Raw genomic sequence first — 16,689 nt, 5'->3', positions numbered from 1 at the left:
CTCACTTCCACTCACACTCACTCGCACTCACCTCCACTCACACTCACAGACACTCACTTGCACTCATCTCTACTCACACTCACAGGCACTCACTCGCACTCACCTGCACTCACACTCACTGGTACTCACTCGCACTCACTTCCACTCACACTCACTGACACTCACTCGCACTCACCTGCACTCACCTGCACTCACACTCACTGGCACTCACTCGCACTCGCCTGCACTCACACTCACTGGCACTCACTCGCACTGGTACTCACTCACACTTGCACTCACCTGCACTCACACTCACTGGCACTCACCTGCACTCACACTCACTGGCACTCACTCGCACTCACCTGCACTCATACTCACTGGCAATCACTGGCACTCACTCACACTCGCGCCTTTGAAATGAGTGCGAGTGAGTGCACTCATGAGTGAGTGCGCCGACCTATGGCTCTGGCAGTTATAGGTCTGTGTGAGTGATAGGTCTGGGAAGGAATCGGTCGTTCCATTTAGCCCTTGTACATCTTTAAAGTGGCGCGCTCGAACATATAAGAAGGAGAAGTGGTGACGCGGGCACTTGTGAACAAGGTCAGGGAAATCTTTCTTGCAGTTTCCTTTTCAAACTGACAGTTTATGCAGGAAGCTGTCTTCTTCTTCCCCGCATGTGGACATTTTAGCTTTGTGTGTGTAGTGCGTGACATAGCATGCTCATTGTTGCTAAGCAGCCAGGGCTCCTGCTCTTGGACCTGTATTTAATGCATTAGCATTCTTTGGATACTTGCACACTTTCCCGGGATTATATATCTATCTGTGTTTGTACGTATGTATCTTACCGTTTTCCTGCCAACCCGGGTCACTGCTTAGTCCGTGGTCGATTGGGTAGCGCATCGGGCTGCTCTGCTGAGGGAACAGGATTCTAAACCAATTATCGGCCCAACTTGGGTCACTGAGTATGTGACAATGTGTACATACAAACCTCTTTCATGCCAACATGGGTCCTGGGTAGGTACCACTGTATGAAGAAACTCTTCGGCGCCGACTTGCAGCACTGCGTATGTGTCACTCAGTCTGTGCTTGTCTTCAATGAACCTCTTGATGGCAACTTGAATCACTAGATCTGTGCCACTGGGAATGCGCCACCTCTACAATAATGAAAAAGCTCCCTTAAATTTCTCCGATGCTGAGCAGAATTTAACCTGTCACAAGGGTTTCTCAGAGAGCAATCCAATGCATTAGCAGAGTGCGCCACAAGCACACTTGTCATGTGCCACTTTTCAATGAATGCCTTTCACACTAACGTTTTAGAGAGCTGCACCATGAAAGCACTGGGGCTGCTGTTCTTCAATGACTCTTGCCAACTTGGGCCACTGAGTATGCACCACTGAGTGTTGGACAAGCGAGGGAACAATTCGCAATGTTCGCAGGCACCAGCTCACCACGCTTCTCGTCTCGGAGTGGTGCGCTGACTTCTTGGTAGTGCCACTTGATGGCACAGTGAGTCCAGAAATAAGTGAGAGACAGGAGCCCAGTTGCCGCATGACAGTTTCTCAGGGTTAGCACGCACCAGCAAGCCATGCATTTTGGAGGCCACACGCGCAGGCTTCGCGGCGGCGATGCTAGCTAGTGGCATGTTTTTAGGGAAGCGCGACAGAGGAGTCCCGCTGTAGTATATGCCTCATGCATAACTTGTTTCGACAGTGGCAATAAGTTCTGTTGTAATGTTGATTCGATGCTAACGCATTATCGTCGACATTCATCGTGAGATGGGTTCTGCCTCATTTTTTGATGCATGGAGGAATACATGACAAGTGCATCGTGCCTTTTTGGGAGGAGCCTCTCCTGTATTCCTCACACTTCTTAACATATGTGTCTATCCTGCATGTGTGATGCAACTGCTAAATATTCAGAAATGCTTGCATATGCTTTGTGTATGGGATCTGTCTGAGCATAGTTGACTCGTAAGGCTTTTCGTGGCCACAGAATTTTGTTGTGAATACTATTGTGAAGTTTTAATTGCCTATAATAGGAACCTTCATTATCATGCAGAACACCAAATAATGGGGGATGAGTAACACCTGCACGTCAAACAAATGGAGACATCAATATATATGCATCCAGCCAGTTGTCACATTTTAAATCACATTTAAAGTGTGGTTGCTTGTAGCCATTTTTATCGACATATGTTTAATATTCAGAGCTCTATGAATCCATTTTTTCATCCACTTTCCTGTGTTTAAGGCATCTTATTCTTTGGTTCTGCCATGACTGGGGAAGGAGTTTAACAAGAAGCTTTGAAATTGCTGAGTATTTTCACCCGTACAAATGGCACAATTTCCTTTAATGCTTGTGACATGTAATGTTTGCAAGCACTAATTCAGTGTCTGCATTTAAAGATCAGCACACTTCAAAGGCAGGTGTCTATTTACATTGCAGTGTAGTCCTTAGTCCTTGAAGAATGCACAATCTCTAAACAAAAGGCAAGAACATAGGGCCTGCACGCTGTAGCTGACCAATCAATAAAGCCAAGAAGGACTATTTTCCTTTAGTGTAAAAAGCAACTGTTGGTCTAGGGGCCAGACGTTATATGGGCCACAGTACACCTGAGCAAGGTTTCCCTGTTCTCTGCTTATCGAGTACATTTGAGCTAACGAGATTGAAATCACATGTGGTGATATAAATGTGTTACATTATTTGTAGCAGTTATAATCTGTGTTAGCATTTTGTGTTGAAATTGTTTTGCTCTCCCTCCCGACCATCTCGCTGACAGCTGGCTCAGTTGCTGCTTTTTGGTCACTCAGCTTGGGGCACCAAAACGTTGCTGAACCCTTGACATTAAGCATCATAGTACAACATTTGTTGACTATGTTGCAGGTGTTTAGTGTACATAACTGTGAAAACCCGTTCATGAGATAGTGATGTGTGTGAGGAGCTACTTTGATGCAGCTAAGAGACGAAGCAACTTATGCATGGAGACACAACAGATATGCACTAAACCAATCAGTGCATTTATACTGAGGGCTTGACAATAAAGTGGGCAAGTAATGCTAAATACAGTCACAAGCCTTGAACTATACTATGCATGCTTGTGATGGCAGTAGTTCAACTAGGGGCTCGATCACTCTGAGGTGAAAGACACCAAAACATTCACTGGGAAGTTCAGACAGTAGCAATGAAGGCCTTGTGGATAATGGAGTAAGTGCGGAAGTAAATGAAGCACACCGAGACTGTAGTTGATGCAGTTACCACACCTAGAATCATGGGCAAGGATTAGCACCTGGTGACCATCCAACTAAAACACAGCTTAACAACTCTCAGTTTTTGCTCGCACATTTTGTTCTTTCTTTTGTAGCCGTACCTATGTGGTTTGTGCATTGCTGGTGCTAGGCAGTCCGCAATGTGCTGGAAGTTTCGATGAATACTTCTCCTTTTGATCTGTACAGCAGGAAGTAGGATGACACTGTGTGCCATTGCATAGTGCCTCTTGGTCCCTCAAGATACTTTATAATGTTGCAAAAACTTGCAGCTTGGCATGGTATCATAGAAAAAGGAAACTCGTCGCACCACAAATTTTCCAGTTGAATTTTGGTCAACATCTGCAGGTCATGTTCTGGAGGCTGGTGTATTTCTCCTAGCTCATGTGCATAATGGAAGAGTGCTTTGTTAGTTAAAGGGGCCTGGAACACATTTAGAACGTAGTCAAAAAACATTGATCTGTTAACGAGGCTCCTGTGAACATCTGAGCATGCACTTATAATGAAGCAAATGCCCTACGTCGCCCCTCGCCCTACGTCGCTGCCGTTCAGTTACGCAGCTGTGGTTGCACGGCCACCTGCGCCAACAGCTTCCTTTTCATCGCCCATGCATGCGGCTTCATTTCCAGTTGCCCGATTGTCACCACAGATTTTTTGTCCAACCGAGATGTGGCGCACTCAAGACAACAGGCCTATCTGCTTCGCCTGTGGCATTGCTGGCCATGTGGCGCACATCTGTCACCGCCGCGCTCTAACTACGCATACCTCCTTTGAAATGCCCAGCTACGCACCACAATACGGCGCCATGCCTCCATTTTCACCGAGACGTCTTGACACTTATCGCTGGTCAGAAACTCGGCGTTCGCCTTCCCTTCATCGGCGTTCGATTTCGCCCCTGCATTGTCGAGCTTGCACTTAAGCTGGAAACCGACTGGTGCAGTTCCTGAGGCAAGAACTGCAAATACATCGACGTTCTCAAGACCTCAATCTTCGCCGCAAAATATTATTGCCGTTTTTCTAGAGGGAGTACCCGCAGTGGCGCAAGTCGATACCGGAGCCGCCTTTTCCGTCATTCACGAGAACCTTTGTCGCAAACTAAGAAAGGTGACTACAGCTCCCTCTGGCCTGGTGCTCGCCACTGCCAGCGTGCAGCGAATTTACCCTTCAGCTGTATGCACGGCCGGTGTCGTCATCAAAGAAGTTCTGTACATAATCGAGTGTTTCGTGCTACCATCGTGCTCTCGGGCCTCATATTTAGTTGGGATTTCTTGTCACGTCATCATGGCTGTCATTGACTGTTTGCGTGCAGAAGTGTCGCTTTTACTAGTATGTGAATCACTGCTAACAGGCTCTCCTCATTTTGCCGACAAACTCATTGTTGATGCCGACACAACCATACCCCCCAAGACGCTGATAGCTGTTGTCCTGTCGTCCACTGCCGAATCTGACACCACTGTAGTGTTCACACCGTTCGATCTGTTTGCTCAATGCAAGGGCATTGTTCTTCCTTTTGCCATACTCGCCATAACATCTGGGTCAATTGTGATGCTGGTCACCAACTACTACCAGTACCCGATCAGCCTACTGCGTGGAAAAACCCTAGGATACTTTCAAGCAGTTGACTAGGTTGACCATCTCAATGTTCCTACCGACTCCCACCATTGTTACGTTGACGCCATCGCTTCTGTCTCAGACTCATCACCTTCAGAGGGTTTTGACGCCATCGACCCTGCTCTTTCCCCATCTCATCGCTGCCAACTTCTCGCTCTCCTTCACAAGTTTCTCTCTTCTTTCGACTCATCACACGTCATTGGGCCATGCCACCTGTGTTTCTCACAACATTGATACCGGTTCCCACTCGCCCTTAGGACAGCGCCCGTATCGTGTCTCTGCCGAAGAGCGCCGAATCATCACGGGAGCAAGTGGACGACACGCTCAAACGTAGAGTCATCTGTCCTTCTCAAAGTCCTTGGTTTTCCCATGTCATATTGGTAAGAAAAAAAGATGACTTCATTCACTTTTGTGTTGACTACAGACGCCTAAACAAGATAACAAGAAAAGACGTTTATCCACTGCCTCGGATCGATAACGCTCTCGACTGCTTGCAAGGTGCAGAATATTTCACTTTGGATCTTCGCTCCAAGTACTGGCAAGTTCCAATGTCCGAACTTGGCCGTCCGAAAACCACATTTATTACACCCGATGGCCTCTACAAGTTTAACGTTATGCCCTTCAGGTTGTTACTTTTGTAACACACCTGTTACTTTTAAGCGTATGATCAATACCATCCTTCGCAGCCACAAATGGAAGACCTGTTTATGTTACCTCGACAACATCGTCGTCTTCTCAACCGATTTTCCGACACACCTCGCTTGCCTGCATGACATTCTGACCTGTCTCGCCTCTGCCGGCCGACAGCTCAACCTCAAGAAGTGCCGTTTTGCTGCGAGCAAGCTAACCATCTTGGGTCATGTCTCAAAAGATGGCGTCCTCCCGGACCCAGACAAGCTCCGTGCCGTTGCAGACTTCCCAACGCCCACGTCTATGAAAACCCTCAGAAGTTTTATAGGCTTATGTTCCTATTTTTGTCGCTTCGTACGCAATTTCGCATGCATCATGGCACCATTGACAAGTTTACTTTCCGCCAGTAATGGCATAGCAGTGTGGTCACCTGAATGTGATGCAGCATTTTAGCAGTTGCGCCACTTGTTGACCTCATCACCGATTCTTCGCCACTACGACCCTGCTGCTCCCACAGAAGTTCACACTGACGCCAGCAGAGTTGGCCTCATTAACCACCACACAACTTTGCTCCTGGTTCGCTTGTGTGGCTTTGGATACCAACCCACATTCCTGGCCTCTCTTCCAAACTCCTGACGCGTTATCACGGTACGTACCGTATCATCGATGCCACTTCATCGGTCAACTACATCGTCGAACCGCTCACAGTGTCAACAGACCTCCGTCATCGTGGGCGAGAGACAGTACATGTCAACCGCCTGACACCGTATTACGACCCGCTCATCTTCTCTGTGCTCTGAGTCACCAGGATGGCTACGCTTTGCTCCCGGGGCATTGTAATGAAGCAGATGCGCCCCTGTGTATGTGCCGACTGAAGAGGAAGATGAAGGACTGTCGTGTGATCGCGAGTGAGCCCCGTGCTACGGACAGTCCTTGCACTGCTTTCCTATACCTAGCGTTCCAGCAACGTTGTCAACGACGACAAACCTCGTCGCACACCGCATTTCAGTCTCATGTCTAAATCGGTGAAAAATTGCTTGCTCTCACTTCTGCAACGTCATCATGCAGCGTCATCGCAAGCCGTTAGGCCCACAACAGCTATTAGCTGATTTCAGGCTCACGAAGATGTTCGCAGTAATACAGTTATTGCTCATTTGAGTTAAATAAATGAAAAATATATGTCTGCAGTCTCAAAACGACAAAAAAACCCCAAAAAACATTTCATCTTTGCATTGTCGGTCTAAACCGACAGTAGCACATTGCTGCGTGTGCTACGCGTGGCCTCTGAGATAAAAAGCGTAGCGTAGATGCCATGGCTGCCTCGAGGTAGATGCTGCCACAAGCTGTCTCGCGTTCAACCTTTGGGTAAGGCAAGTAGCACATTGCTCCCTTGCTCCCCCTTGCTTTCTTCCCTATGTAGCCTCCAGCACGCTAGTGAAAATGAAAAGAGACAGAAAGCTGCTGATCAGTCCGATAACTACGTCTAACTTCGTTTGTGCTCGAAGGAATCGAAAATATTTGTGGTAGGAGATTTGTGAGGCAACCTAATAGTGATGTCGTCCTACGATTAGTTAGAAAAGCGGTGGAACCCATCTCATGATGACTGTCGATGGTAATGCCTTTAGCATTGAATCAATGTAGCAACACAACATATTGTCACAGTCAGAACGAGATATGTGTAGGGTGTGTACTGCGGCTGGATTGCTCTTTCGCACTTCCATAAGAACACTCGGCGCCATCTAGTGCTGCTGCCATGAAGCCTGCCGGTGGCCTCCGAAATGCATGGCACGCACGCTGGTGCATAGAGAATGCTGAGAAATGCATCATGCGGCAACTGGGCTCCTCTCTCACACTTGTTTCTGGACTTGCTGCACCATCTAGCGACACTGTCGAAAAGTCTGCACGTGGCCTCCATAACAAGAAGCGCGATGCGCCGGAGCCTGCAAATGCTGAGAATCGTCCCCTCGCTTGCTGCACACTCACTGGCACATACCCAGTGACTCAAGTTGGCATCAAAGAGATTCATTGAAGGCCAGCGTGGACCGAGTAGTGCCTACCGAGTCCAGCATCTACAGTGGCCTATGTTGGCATGAAAGATGTCGGCACAAACTCAGTGACGCAAGTTGGTCTGGTCGTTGGGTTTTGAACCCTGTTACCTCACCACAGCAGTCCGACGCACTAACCATTCGACCACAAACTACCCAGTTACCCAGGTAGGCGGGAAAATGGTTAGATACCAACATACAGAGATGGACACGTAGACCTTAGAAAGTGTGCAAAGTACCCTAACAATGCAAATGCATTAAAATTGCTTCAGGGCCCCTTTCAGTTTGTAAAAGATGAGGTGGTATGTAAAATGTTTGGTAAATGCTAGTTCTCTTTGTCTCGTGAATGCAGGTCATCAAGAATCCCGTCACAGACTGGCTTCCCGTAGGCTGCCGGAAGATATGCATGTCGTTACATGCTGACAAACTAGTCAGGCCGAGGGAGCTTGTCCCCGAAACAGACGAGCCAATAGTGGTGGTTATTGGAGCCATGGCTCACGGTTCGGTGAGTGAATTCTAACTGCTTGTTTCATCTGCATATCCTCTTTGGAGCTGTCATTTCCCCACAGTGATTCTAATTGAACTAATGGGCTCACTGGAAAAATCTCCTTGTGTGGGCAAATAACTTGCAGCAGTTTCTGCATGAAGAGAGGAGGGTGTGATAATTCATTGGGTGAGCAGGAATGAGTTCATTGCACATAGAGCAGTCAAGATAAGTTCCAGAAGCTCCTTAATGTACGATGTAATGTGAGTAAAACAAGTACTTCTTACAGCAACATCTTCACCAGTGCATTGTTGCGGTTCGGCTGTCTGTCCGTAAGTCTGAAGAAATTCTGCTGAAAGAACGGCAACATGTGACATCTTCCTCCAAGCTGCTTTCAGGACATATGGAACATTGCAGTGGAAACACGAGGAAACACATTCTCACTGTCCTCCCTGCAGATTGCTAGAGTACAAAGCTCCCGGTGAGATTGAGCATAGCATCGACGGTGCGTTCATTTCTCCGTTTTTGTAGCCGAACTCACTCTAGAGACCCTCTAAACCTCTACGTGCAGACTGTGCATGTGCCGTTCATAGCGGGACAGCACAATGGTGTGAATGCTCCTTGAGTGTTCGCATAATTGTTGTTGGAATACTAATATGAATGGATGAAGGCCTTCCTCTTGTGCTGTGTGCTACGTTGTCTGAGCACCTAATGATAAGGGAGTTGTATGCAAAGAACAAAAGCGAGCCAAGTGCGATGGGTGGAGGGCTGGGTGGGACTGCGAAAAAGCAGGATGTGTGTGAGGCCTTGACGTGCCATTGATATTTGTGGCTTGAGTGACTCACACTTGACACGGGCATCAATGGAAGTGAGAAAGAAGTACAAAACAACAAATGAATTAAGGGCATCTAGTCTCACCTCACTGTGCCCACTGCTTTTTCATCTCTACCGTCAACATCTGAGTCGTACACAGAACATGCATCTGTAGAGATGCAGCTGACTCAGCACCTATGCTGGAGAATGGTGATTGGACCAAGCTTGGAGGTTACAGTGCATGATGTCTCCAAGAGCCTCTGTGGGTGCATTGATGACAGAGCACAACCAGGCCCTTGTCACCATCATTCGGGCCACATCTGGTAGCACAGGACACAGAGCTGGCAGCAGAAAATATACAGCACATCTGCCTTGACCATCAAGCCCATGCCATAATGGTTGGTGGCAACAGGGATGAGTCGCAAGGACCCGTTCCTGTCAGGCAAGTCTGCAGCCCTGGTGTTCTGCCTTGTTGAGACCATCTCAATGTCAATTGATGTATATAATATACTGTACAAGAAGGCTGCGGAAAATGATGCAGTGTGCAAGCACAACAAAGTGTGGTGCGTGAGCTACACGACAACCACGCTCTGAAGAAGGCCTTCACCCAGATACATGTTCTTGATACCCTGCTCATGCAGCTTACCGTGGCCAAGGAGGAGATGACCAAGAAGTGCACCTTTGCAGAGAGCGTCATCACATTGCGTCGGGGCACTGCAAGAATCTCGATTTTGTGAATCTTGTGAATCACTGTGATTTTCACAATATTTATTATTTATTTATTTGTACCTCAAATACCCCTTTCGGGGTTTTACATGAGGGGTGGGCATATCTAGTAGGTTACATTTTCGATGAATGCCTTGAACGATGAATGATTGGATTGGTGCACCGCTTCGGCAGGTAGTCGATTCCAGTCCTTCGCTGTCTGTACGAAGAAAGAGTTAAGATGAGCGGCGGTGCGAGCTGGGGGGGGATAGACAGCCTTTGAATGGCTATGACGGAATGAAGTTCGATGCGCAGGTATGATGTCGATCTGGTGAGGCAGCGAGTGATAAAACTTGTAGAAGAGACATAGCCTTGCTGTTTTGCGGCGGTGCTCGAGAGTTGGAAGGTTCAGAGATGACTTAAGTTTAGTGACGCTAGTGTGGTAAGAGTAGTCGGAGTGAATGAACCTTGCTGCGCGATTCTGTATAGATTCTAGTGCTGTCGCCAGGTTAGATTGGTATGGGTCCCACACTGAGCATGCGTATTCCAGTTTGGGTCTAACAAATGTTAAATATGCTAGTAGTTTTACTGAAGGGGGTACGAGACGAAGATTACGGCGCAGGTAACATAGAACACGATTGGTATCATTGCTAATGTTGCAAATGTGTGAAGACCAACCGAGGTTACTGGATAGGTTAACACCTAGGTACTTATAAGAGGTGACGGCACATATTTCAGCACCAGCGATAGCGTATTTAGCTGAAATAAATGATTGGCGACGGTGGAAAGTAAGTAGCGACGTTTTCTTGACGTTGAGAGACATTAGCCAGTTATTACACCATGTTTCAATGATGTTAAGGTCGGACTGGAGTGAACGAGAATCAGCGTCATTAGTAATAGGACGATATATTACGCAATCATCAGCGAACAAACGAATTTTCGAAGAACAACCTTTCGGTAAGTCGTTAATGTATATTAAGAAGAGTAGTGGTCCTAGGACCGTGCCTTGCGGCGCACCGGAGATAACGGGTGATAGATTAGACGAGCATTGGTTAGCGAAAACGAACTGTTGACAGTTAGTCAGAAAGTTGCGTACCCATTGGAGAACAAGAGGGTTAAGATTTAGACGCGATAGCTTTAGGAAGAGTCGTTCATGAGGAACCTTGTCGAATGCCTTTTGGAAATCTAGGAAGAGGGCATCTACAGGTACGTTTTGATCAAGATGTGAGCTTATGTCATTAACGAACAGAGCTAGTTGAGTCTCGCAGGACATGCCTTTCTGAAAGCCGTGTTGATTAGGATTGAAAAAATTAGCGGATGTTAGGAACTTTACAATATGAGAGTAGATTATATGCTCCATTAGTTTGGAACAAACACTGGTGAGGGAAATTGGACGGTAATTGTGGCACGATGACGATGGTCCTTTTTTTGGCACTGTGTGGGGGAGCACACGCTGCCACCTTCTCCCGCGGGCGCTCGCCCGTCGCCGGCGACGGAGCGCCCGCGACAGCAGCCGGGTGGACATCTCGCGCGCGCACACCGCGCGCTGCGGGAGCCGGGCGAACACGGGAGAAATGCACTTTGCCCTCTCCCGGTTCTCGCTCGCCTCTCGCGACGCGCGTGCCGCGCGGGAAGAGGGAAAGTATCCGGCGGGCGAGGAGGACACTCCCCTCGCGGAAAGGCAAAAAGGCATAAAAGAGCGCGACCGAGAGACCCCGCGGGCTCTGACCTCGCTTGACCTTCTGCCTGGACGGATTTTTACCTGCTGAAAGCCGTGAGTGACCTCGTTCGCGTGACTACCACACGCGACGAGGCAAGCCTATTTTATTAGTTGTTATACAGAGCGGACTTCCCTCTACAAGTGTGTTTTATTGCTGACAGCAATAAACGTTGTTGAGTTGACTCGCTGGTTGCCTTATTCGCCCGAACCCTACGTAGCTGCGATTACACGCGCTACGGGTTGGGGAAGACCCCCACATTTGGCGCTACCAACGTGGTTCGAATTCGGCAACACGGCGAGTTTTCTTTTCTGTTTTTTGGAGCTGGGACTACTGAAGTTGCAGTAAACAATGGCGACGGGCTTGTCTGACTTTCCAGATTTGTTCATGTGGTCGGAGGTCGCGGCAGATAATCAGAGGCCTAGTGCTAACGCGGCGGCAGCTTCCGAACAAACCGGTAGCTTTGATTTTGAGTGTTTCACGCGGAACAGTCGGGATCGCGGAAACGCCACGTTGGCAGGGTTTAGGCCTGAAAGTAGGCCTAACACGCCTAACACCTCGCCGCGTCATCCCGCGGACTCAGAGCCACCTATGCCTCTAAATAGTTCGACGCAAGCTGCGGATGCGTCCGAACCTTCGGGCGGTAGTATTCCGTCAAGCGAAATAATGCTGCAGAATGCGCTGCAAGTCATGCAGAGCTTAGCCGGCGCCCTGCAGAACACCATGCGGGCCCCGTCGCAGAGCGAGCGACCACGAATTAAGGTAGACATGCCTACCTATAGTGGGTACCACGATCGCACGAGTGCAAACGAGTACCTCGACCGTCTGCAGTATTATCAGCAAGCAACAGGGCTTTCAGACGCCGAACTTCTCGCGCGCGTGGTCCCTGCTTCACTGACTGAACAGGCGGCTCGTTGGTTCCGACTGGCCGGACACAGAGCCCGCACAGTAGAAGAGTTCCGCGCGAACTTCCGCGAGGAATTTCTTCCGGCCAACTACGAGTGGCGTTTGAGGAGAGAGTTGGAGTTGCGTACCCAGCATCCGGACGAGTCCCTGCTGGAGTATGTTCGAGCGATGGACGAACTTTATCGTCTCGCAAGCCCTCTCGCCACCGACGCCGATAAAGTCGAGCGCGTCACACGGCAAGCGCACCCGACTTTCGCGGCCTACTTCAGGGGATGTAGGTACCGAGACTTAGACGAGCTCGCCACCGAAGCAAAGCGCATCCAAGGGGACATCCTCGCGGCGCGAGCATACCGTCCGCCGCCACCCGCCGCGCTGTCACTCGAGCCTCGCTGCGCGTGGAACGGCGGCGGGATCGCTTCACATTCCCCGAGGGTCGACGCGTCGGCATCGTTCGCCGACGAGCAGGTCCAGCGTGGTTGGGAATTATCAGACCGCGCCTTGGACCCGTACGCCTACGCGCTGAAAACAGCACAGCATAACGCGGCACGCAGTGCGCCGCGGCAGGAACTTGCGACTAATGCGAGAACAGAGGAGCGGCACATGCCGACCGCCGAGCGTGGAAGCTACGGCCCGCCGGATTGGAGCGACGGGCGCCCACGCCACCGAGGCTTCGGTGGCCGTTGCTACCAATGCGGCGGACTGGGGCACATCGCCCGTGACTGCGCAAGCACGCCGGGCCAAGGTCGAGCACGTGGTTCGGGAAACGGGCGAGGCCGCCGGTGATCCACCTTGGGTCCCGGGCGGCGATCTCGAACACAACTGGCGATTTCGATTTACTTGCGCCTTTGGCTTGTCGCGTAGGAGATGCGGACTCGCAGGCGCCGTTCATCGAGCTAACGATAGCCCGAAAGAAGTTTGCCGCATTATTGGATACTGGGGCAAGCGCTTCTTTATTTGGTGACGAGGTGTTGCAGCATCTCCGCGAGAACAATATCCGCTTAAGAGATAGTGACACCACTTTCCGCCTTGCTTCCGGCACAGCACAATCGAGCGGTGCAGCTAGACTAGTTATTCGTTGGGAGAGACGCGTCAGGCGACAACGCCTCGTACATCTTCCCGGTCTGTCAGTGCCTGTTATTTTAGGTCGAGACTTTCTCGCCAAGTCGGGTATTTTGATAGACATCGCCAGCGGAGGTTACCGAGAGAACGGAACGGGTGTTTTGAAGCGTTTCGCAAAAGCGCCCGTGCCTGCGGCGACACGCCAGTCTCCGGGGGCGGCGCGAGCGGGCCACACCCAGCCGCAGCCGAGCGAGCAAACCGTAATCGGTAAAGACGATCAAAGCAACGAAGAGACGGTAGCACAACATTGTGCCGCGACGTTGCAAGGGGCAGCGCACCCACTTTTGTCAGAGGTCAACAGCCTGCCGGAGAGAGAACGGGCACGACTGTCATCGCTGTTGTACGAATACGACGCGATTTTCACGGACCGGCCGGGCCTCACTACGTTAGTCAGGCACAGGATAGACACGGGTGACGCTGCGCCGTGGAAATGTAATCCTCGGCCGATAAGCTTGACTAAACGGAAAGCACTTGACAGCGCCTTAGACGAACTCATCGACACAGGCGTTGTGGAAAGGTCGAACAGCCCATGGGGCTTCCCGGTAGTTCTAGTCCCGAAGAAGGACGATACTTATCGCCTTTGTGTAGACTACCGCAGGCTGAATGAGGTTACGAAGAAGGATGCGTACCCTCTACCCTCCATTTCCTCTTTAGTATCTAACCTAGGCGGGGCGAAGTACTTTACGACGCTCGATGCTAGTCGGGGATATTTACAGGTCGAAATGGACGAGCGTGACAAAGAGAAAACGGCTTTCACTTGTCACCGCGGGCTCTTTCAGTTCAAAAGAATGTCTTTTGGCTTAGTCGGAGCTCCCGCTACTTATCAGAGGTTGATGGACCGAGTTCTAGGAGATGCGAAGTGGCAACATGCTCTCGCATATCTCGACGACATAGTGGTTTATTCGAAAACATTCGACGAGCACTTGCGACACTTGAGAGACGTCCTAGACAGGCTGAGGTCCGCGGGTATCACGTTGAACCCGAGTAAAGCTCAGATAGCTGCGAACAGAATAACGCTGTTGGGATTCACGTTGGACAACGGCCGTATTCTGCCGAGTGAGGATAAGCTCGAGGCTATACTCAGCTACCCTTCGCCGAAAGACATCGGCGAACTGAGACGCTTTCTGGGATTGGTGAACTTTTATCGCCAATTCATTCCAGACTGCGCGGCAGTGCAAGCGCCTTTAACGAAGCTCTTGAGGAAAGACGAGCGTTGGACTTGGGGTCAAAAGCAGGAGGCGGCACTGCGCGGCCTCACAAAGGTGCTCGCTGACACGGCAGAGTTGCAGCTGCCCGACTTGAACAGGGAGTTTGTGATTCAAACAGACGCAAGCGACCTGGGTCTAGGTGCAATTTTGCTTCAGGAGCACGGAGGCATTCTCCGACCGGTTGCGTTCGCGAGCCGTTCGTTGACGCCGGCGGAAAGGAACTACTCGGTGACAGAGAAGGAGTGTCTCGCGATAGTTTTTGCTCTGCGAAAGTTTGACTATTATGTCGACGGAGTGGCATTCACGATTGAGACTGACCACATGGCTCTCACTTGGTTGAGGCGCTTGAGTGAGCCGAGTGGCCGCCTGGCGCGTTGGGCACTGCTGCTGCAGCGTTACGACTTCACCGTGCGCTACCGCAAAGGAAAAAGCAATGCCGCAGCGGACGCACTTTCGCGAGCGCCAGTCCGAGGCGAGGGAGAAACCCTGGCCGTAGCCCGAGTAAGGGACGCGGAACAACCGTCGATCCTGGGCGAGAGCGTGAACCACGTAGATGTTGTCGGTTCCGCAGGAGTTGTCTTCAGCAGAAAGGAGCTGTTCGAGGCTCAGCAGAAGGATCCGTTTTGTCGAAAAGTGCTCGACGGGCTCCGAGAGCCGGGCGGCGCGGCCGCCGCGCACATGGAGGCAGCTGGTATTGCTGTCGGTGCGGAGCGCTCAGGAACAGCTGGTAATGCTGTGAGCGCACTGGATTCCTATCTGCTGAATTCCGACGGCGTCCTGCTGAGGTATATTCCCACCGAGAACGACACAAGTGAAGCGTTTAAGGTGGTGATACCGCGCGCGTTGAGAGGAGCACTGCTACGCTACTTTCATGACTCGTGCATTGCTGGTCACGCGAGCGGCCCCAAGACTTACGTTAAGTTGTGTCGCTTCGCTACCTGGCCAGGCATGAAACGGGACGTGATTCGCTACGCCCGATCGTGTCATGTGTGCCAAAGCGTGAAGCCCCGAGGCGGACGACCGCCCGGCTTCATGCAGCCTATCGACAGCCAGACTCCCTGGCAAATCGCGGCATGTGACATCATGGGACCGTATCCCACAACACCGAGCAGGAACAAATTCTTGCTGGTGGTCACGGATCACTTCAGTAAATGGGTAGAACTTTTCCCCCTACGAAAACTGACGGCACGGGTGATCATGGATAAGTTGATGGAGGTTTTTACCAGGTTTGGTTTTCCGGAACAGTTGATAACGGACAATGCGTCCTACTTCACTGCAAAGGTGTTCGTTGACTCATGCGCCGCACTTGGCATTAAGCATAAGAAAACGACAACCTACCATGCTCAGTCGAACCCCACTGAACGAGTCAATCACAACATCAAGCACATGCTTGTCGCGTTCTCTGAAAGGCATAAGGACTGGGATACCTACCTTCCAGAGATCGGGTTTGCATTGCGATCGACAGTGAACCGCTCGACTGGGTATGCGCCTTCTTCTCTTAACCTGGGGAGAGAGCTGCCGAATCCGATGGATAGGGTTCTCGCGGATCGCAGCGGAATGCCAGTCGCGCCGTCAGCACGAGCTGAATACGCGACGCATCTACGTGCCAAGATGACGGAAGCTTTACATAATGCACGCTGTAATCTTCGCACGGCAAGGGCACAGCAGAAGGCGCAGTACGACCGCTCGCATCGGAACGTCCACTACGAAGTGGGCGATCTGGTGCTTCGACGCCAGCACGTTCTCAGCGATGCTAGCAAACAGTTCGCTGCCTCGCTGGCGCCGAAGTGGACCGGACCGTATCTAGTGAGAGAGAAGGTTTCCTCGCTTGTTTACCGGCTCGAGAACAAGAAAGGAAAGCCGATCGGCGGACCGGTACACGTATGCGACCTGAAACGCTACGTGCCGCGTGATGAGCAGTGGGATGACGATCAGGCCCTCCCTCAACCGCGATCGGTGAGAGAGAGCAGTCAGAACAGAACGGCGAGCCCGCAGCCGCGCTACAATTTGCGTAGCAGGCGAAGGTAATCTGACTGCTAGTTGCGTAACCCGACGACTGCGAGGAACATTCGTAAGTCCGGGTGGCGTTGCGTACCGCGTGAGCATACAGCCGCGCCGGGCTGGCACCTTGGTAGTTCCTGCCGGGGAAGCGAACGTCTAGTGACCATGGAGCGCCGAGTATGGACGACGAGTCGTCAAGGCCACGAC

At 50.8% G+C, this 16,689-nt stretch overlaps 1 protein-coding gene across 1 annotated transcript in view; it reads left to right on the top strand.

Moving 5' to 3' along the window:
* LOC119446107 (ribosomal RNA small subunit methyltransferase NEP1-like) overlaps positions 1 to 16,689 on the top strand; it is a 32,150-nt gene that overhangs the window by 7,426 nt on the left and 8,035 nt on the right. The window contains exon 5 of the mRNA XM_037710456.2: positions 7,881 to 8,033. Coding sequence (XP_037566384.1) covers positions 7,881 to 8,033 — 153 coding nt within the window. The remainder of the gene's footprint in view (positions 1 to 7,880; positions 8,034 to 16,689) is intronic.

The sequence above is a fragment of the Dermacentor silvarum genome, chromosome 3, assembly GCF_013339745.2.
Source record: "Dermacentor silvarum isolate Dsil-2018 chromosome 3, BIME_Dsil_1.4, whole genome shotgun sequence".
In the NCBI taxonomy this organism is placed as follows: Eukaryota; Metazoa; Arthropoda; class Arachnida; order Ixodida; family Ixodidae; genus Dermacentor; species Dermacentor silvarum.
This window is presented reverse-complemented; position numbering and strand designations above follow the sequence as displayed.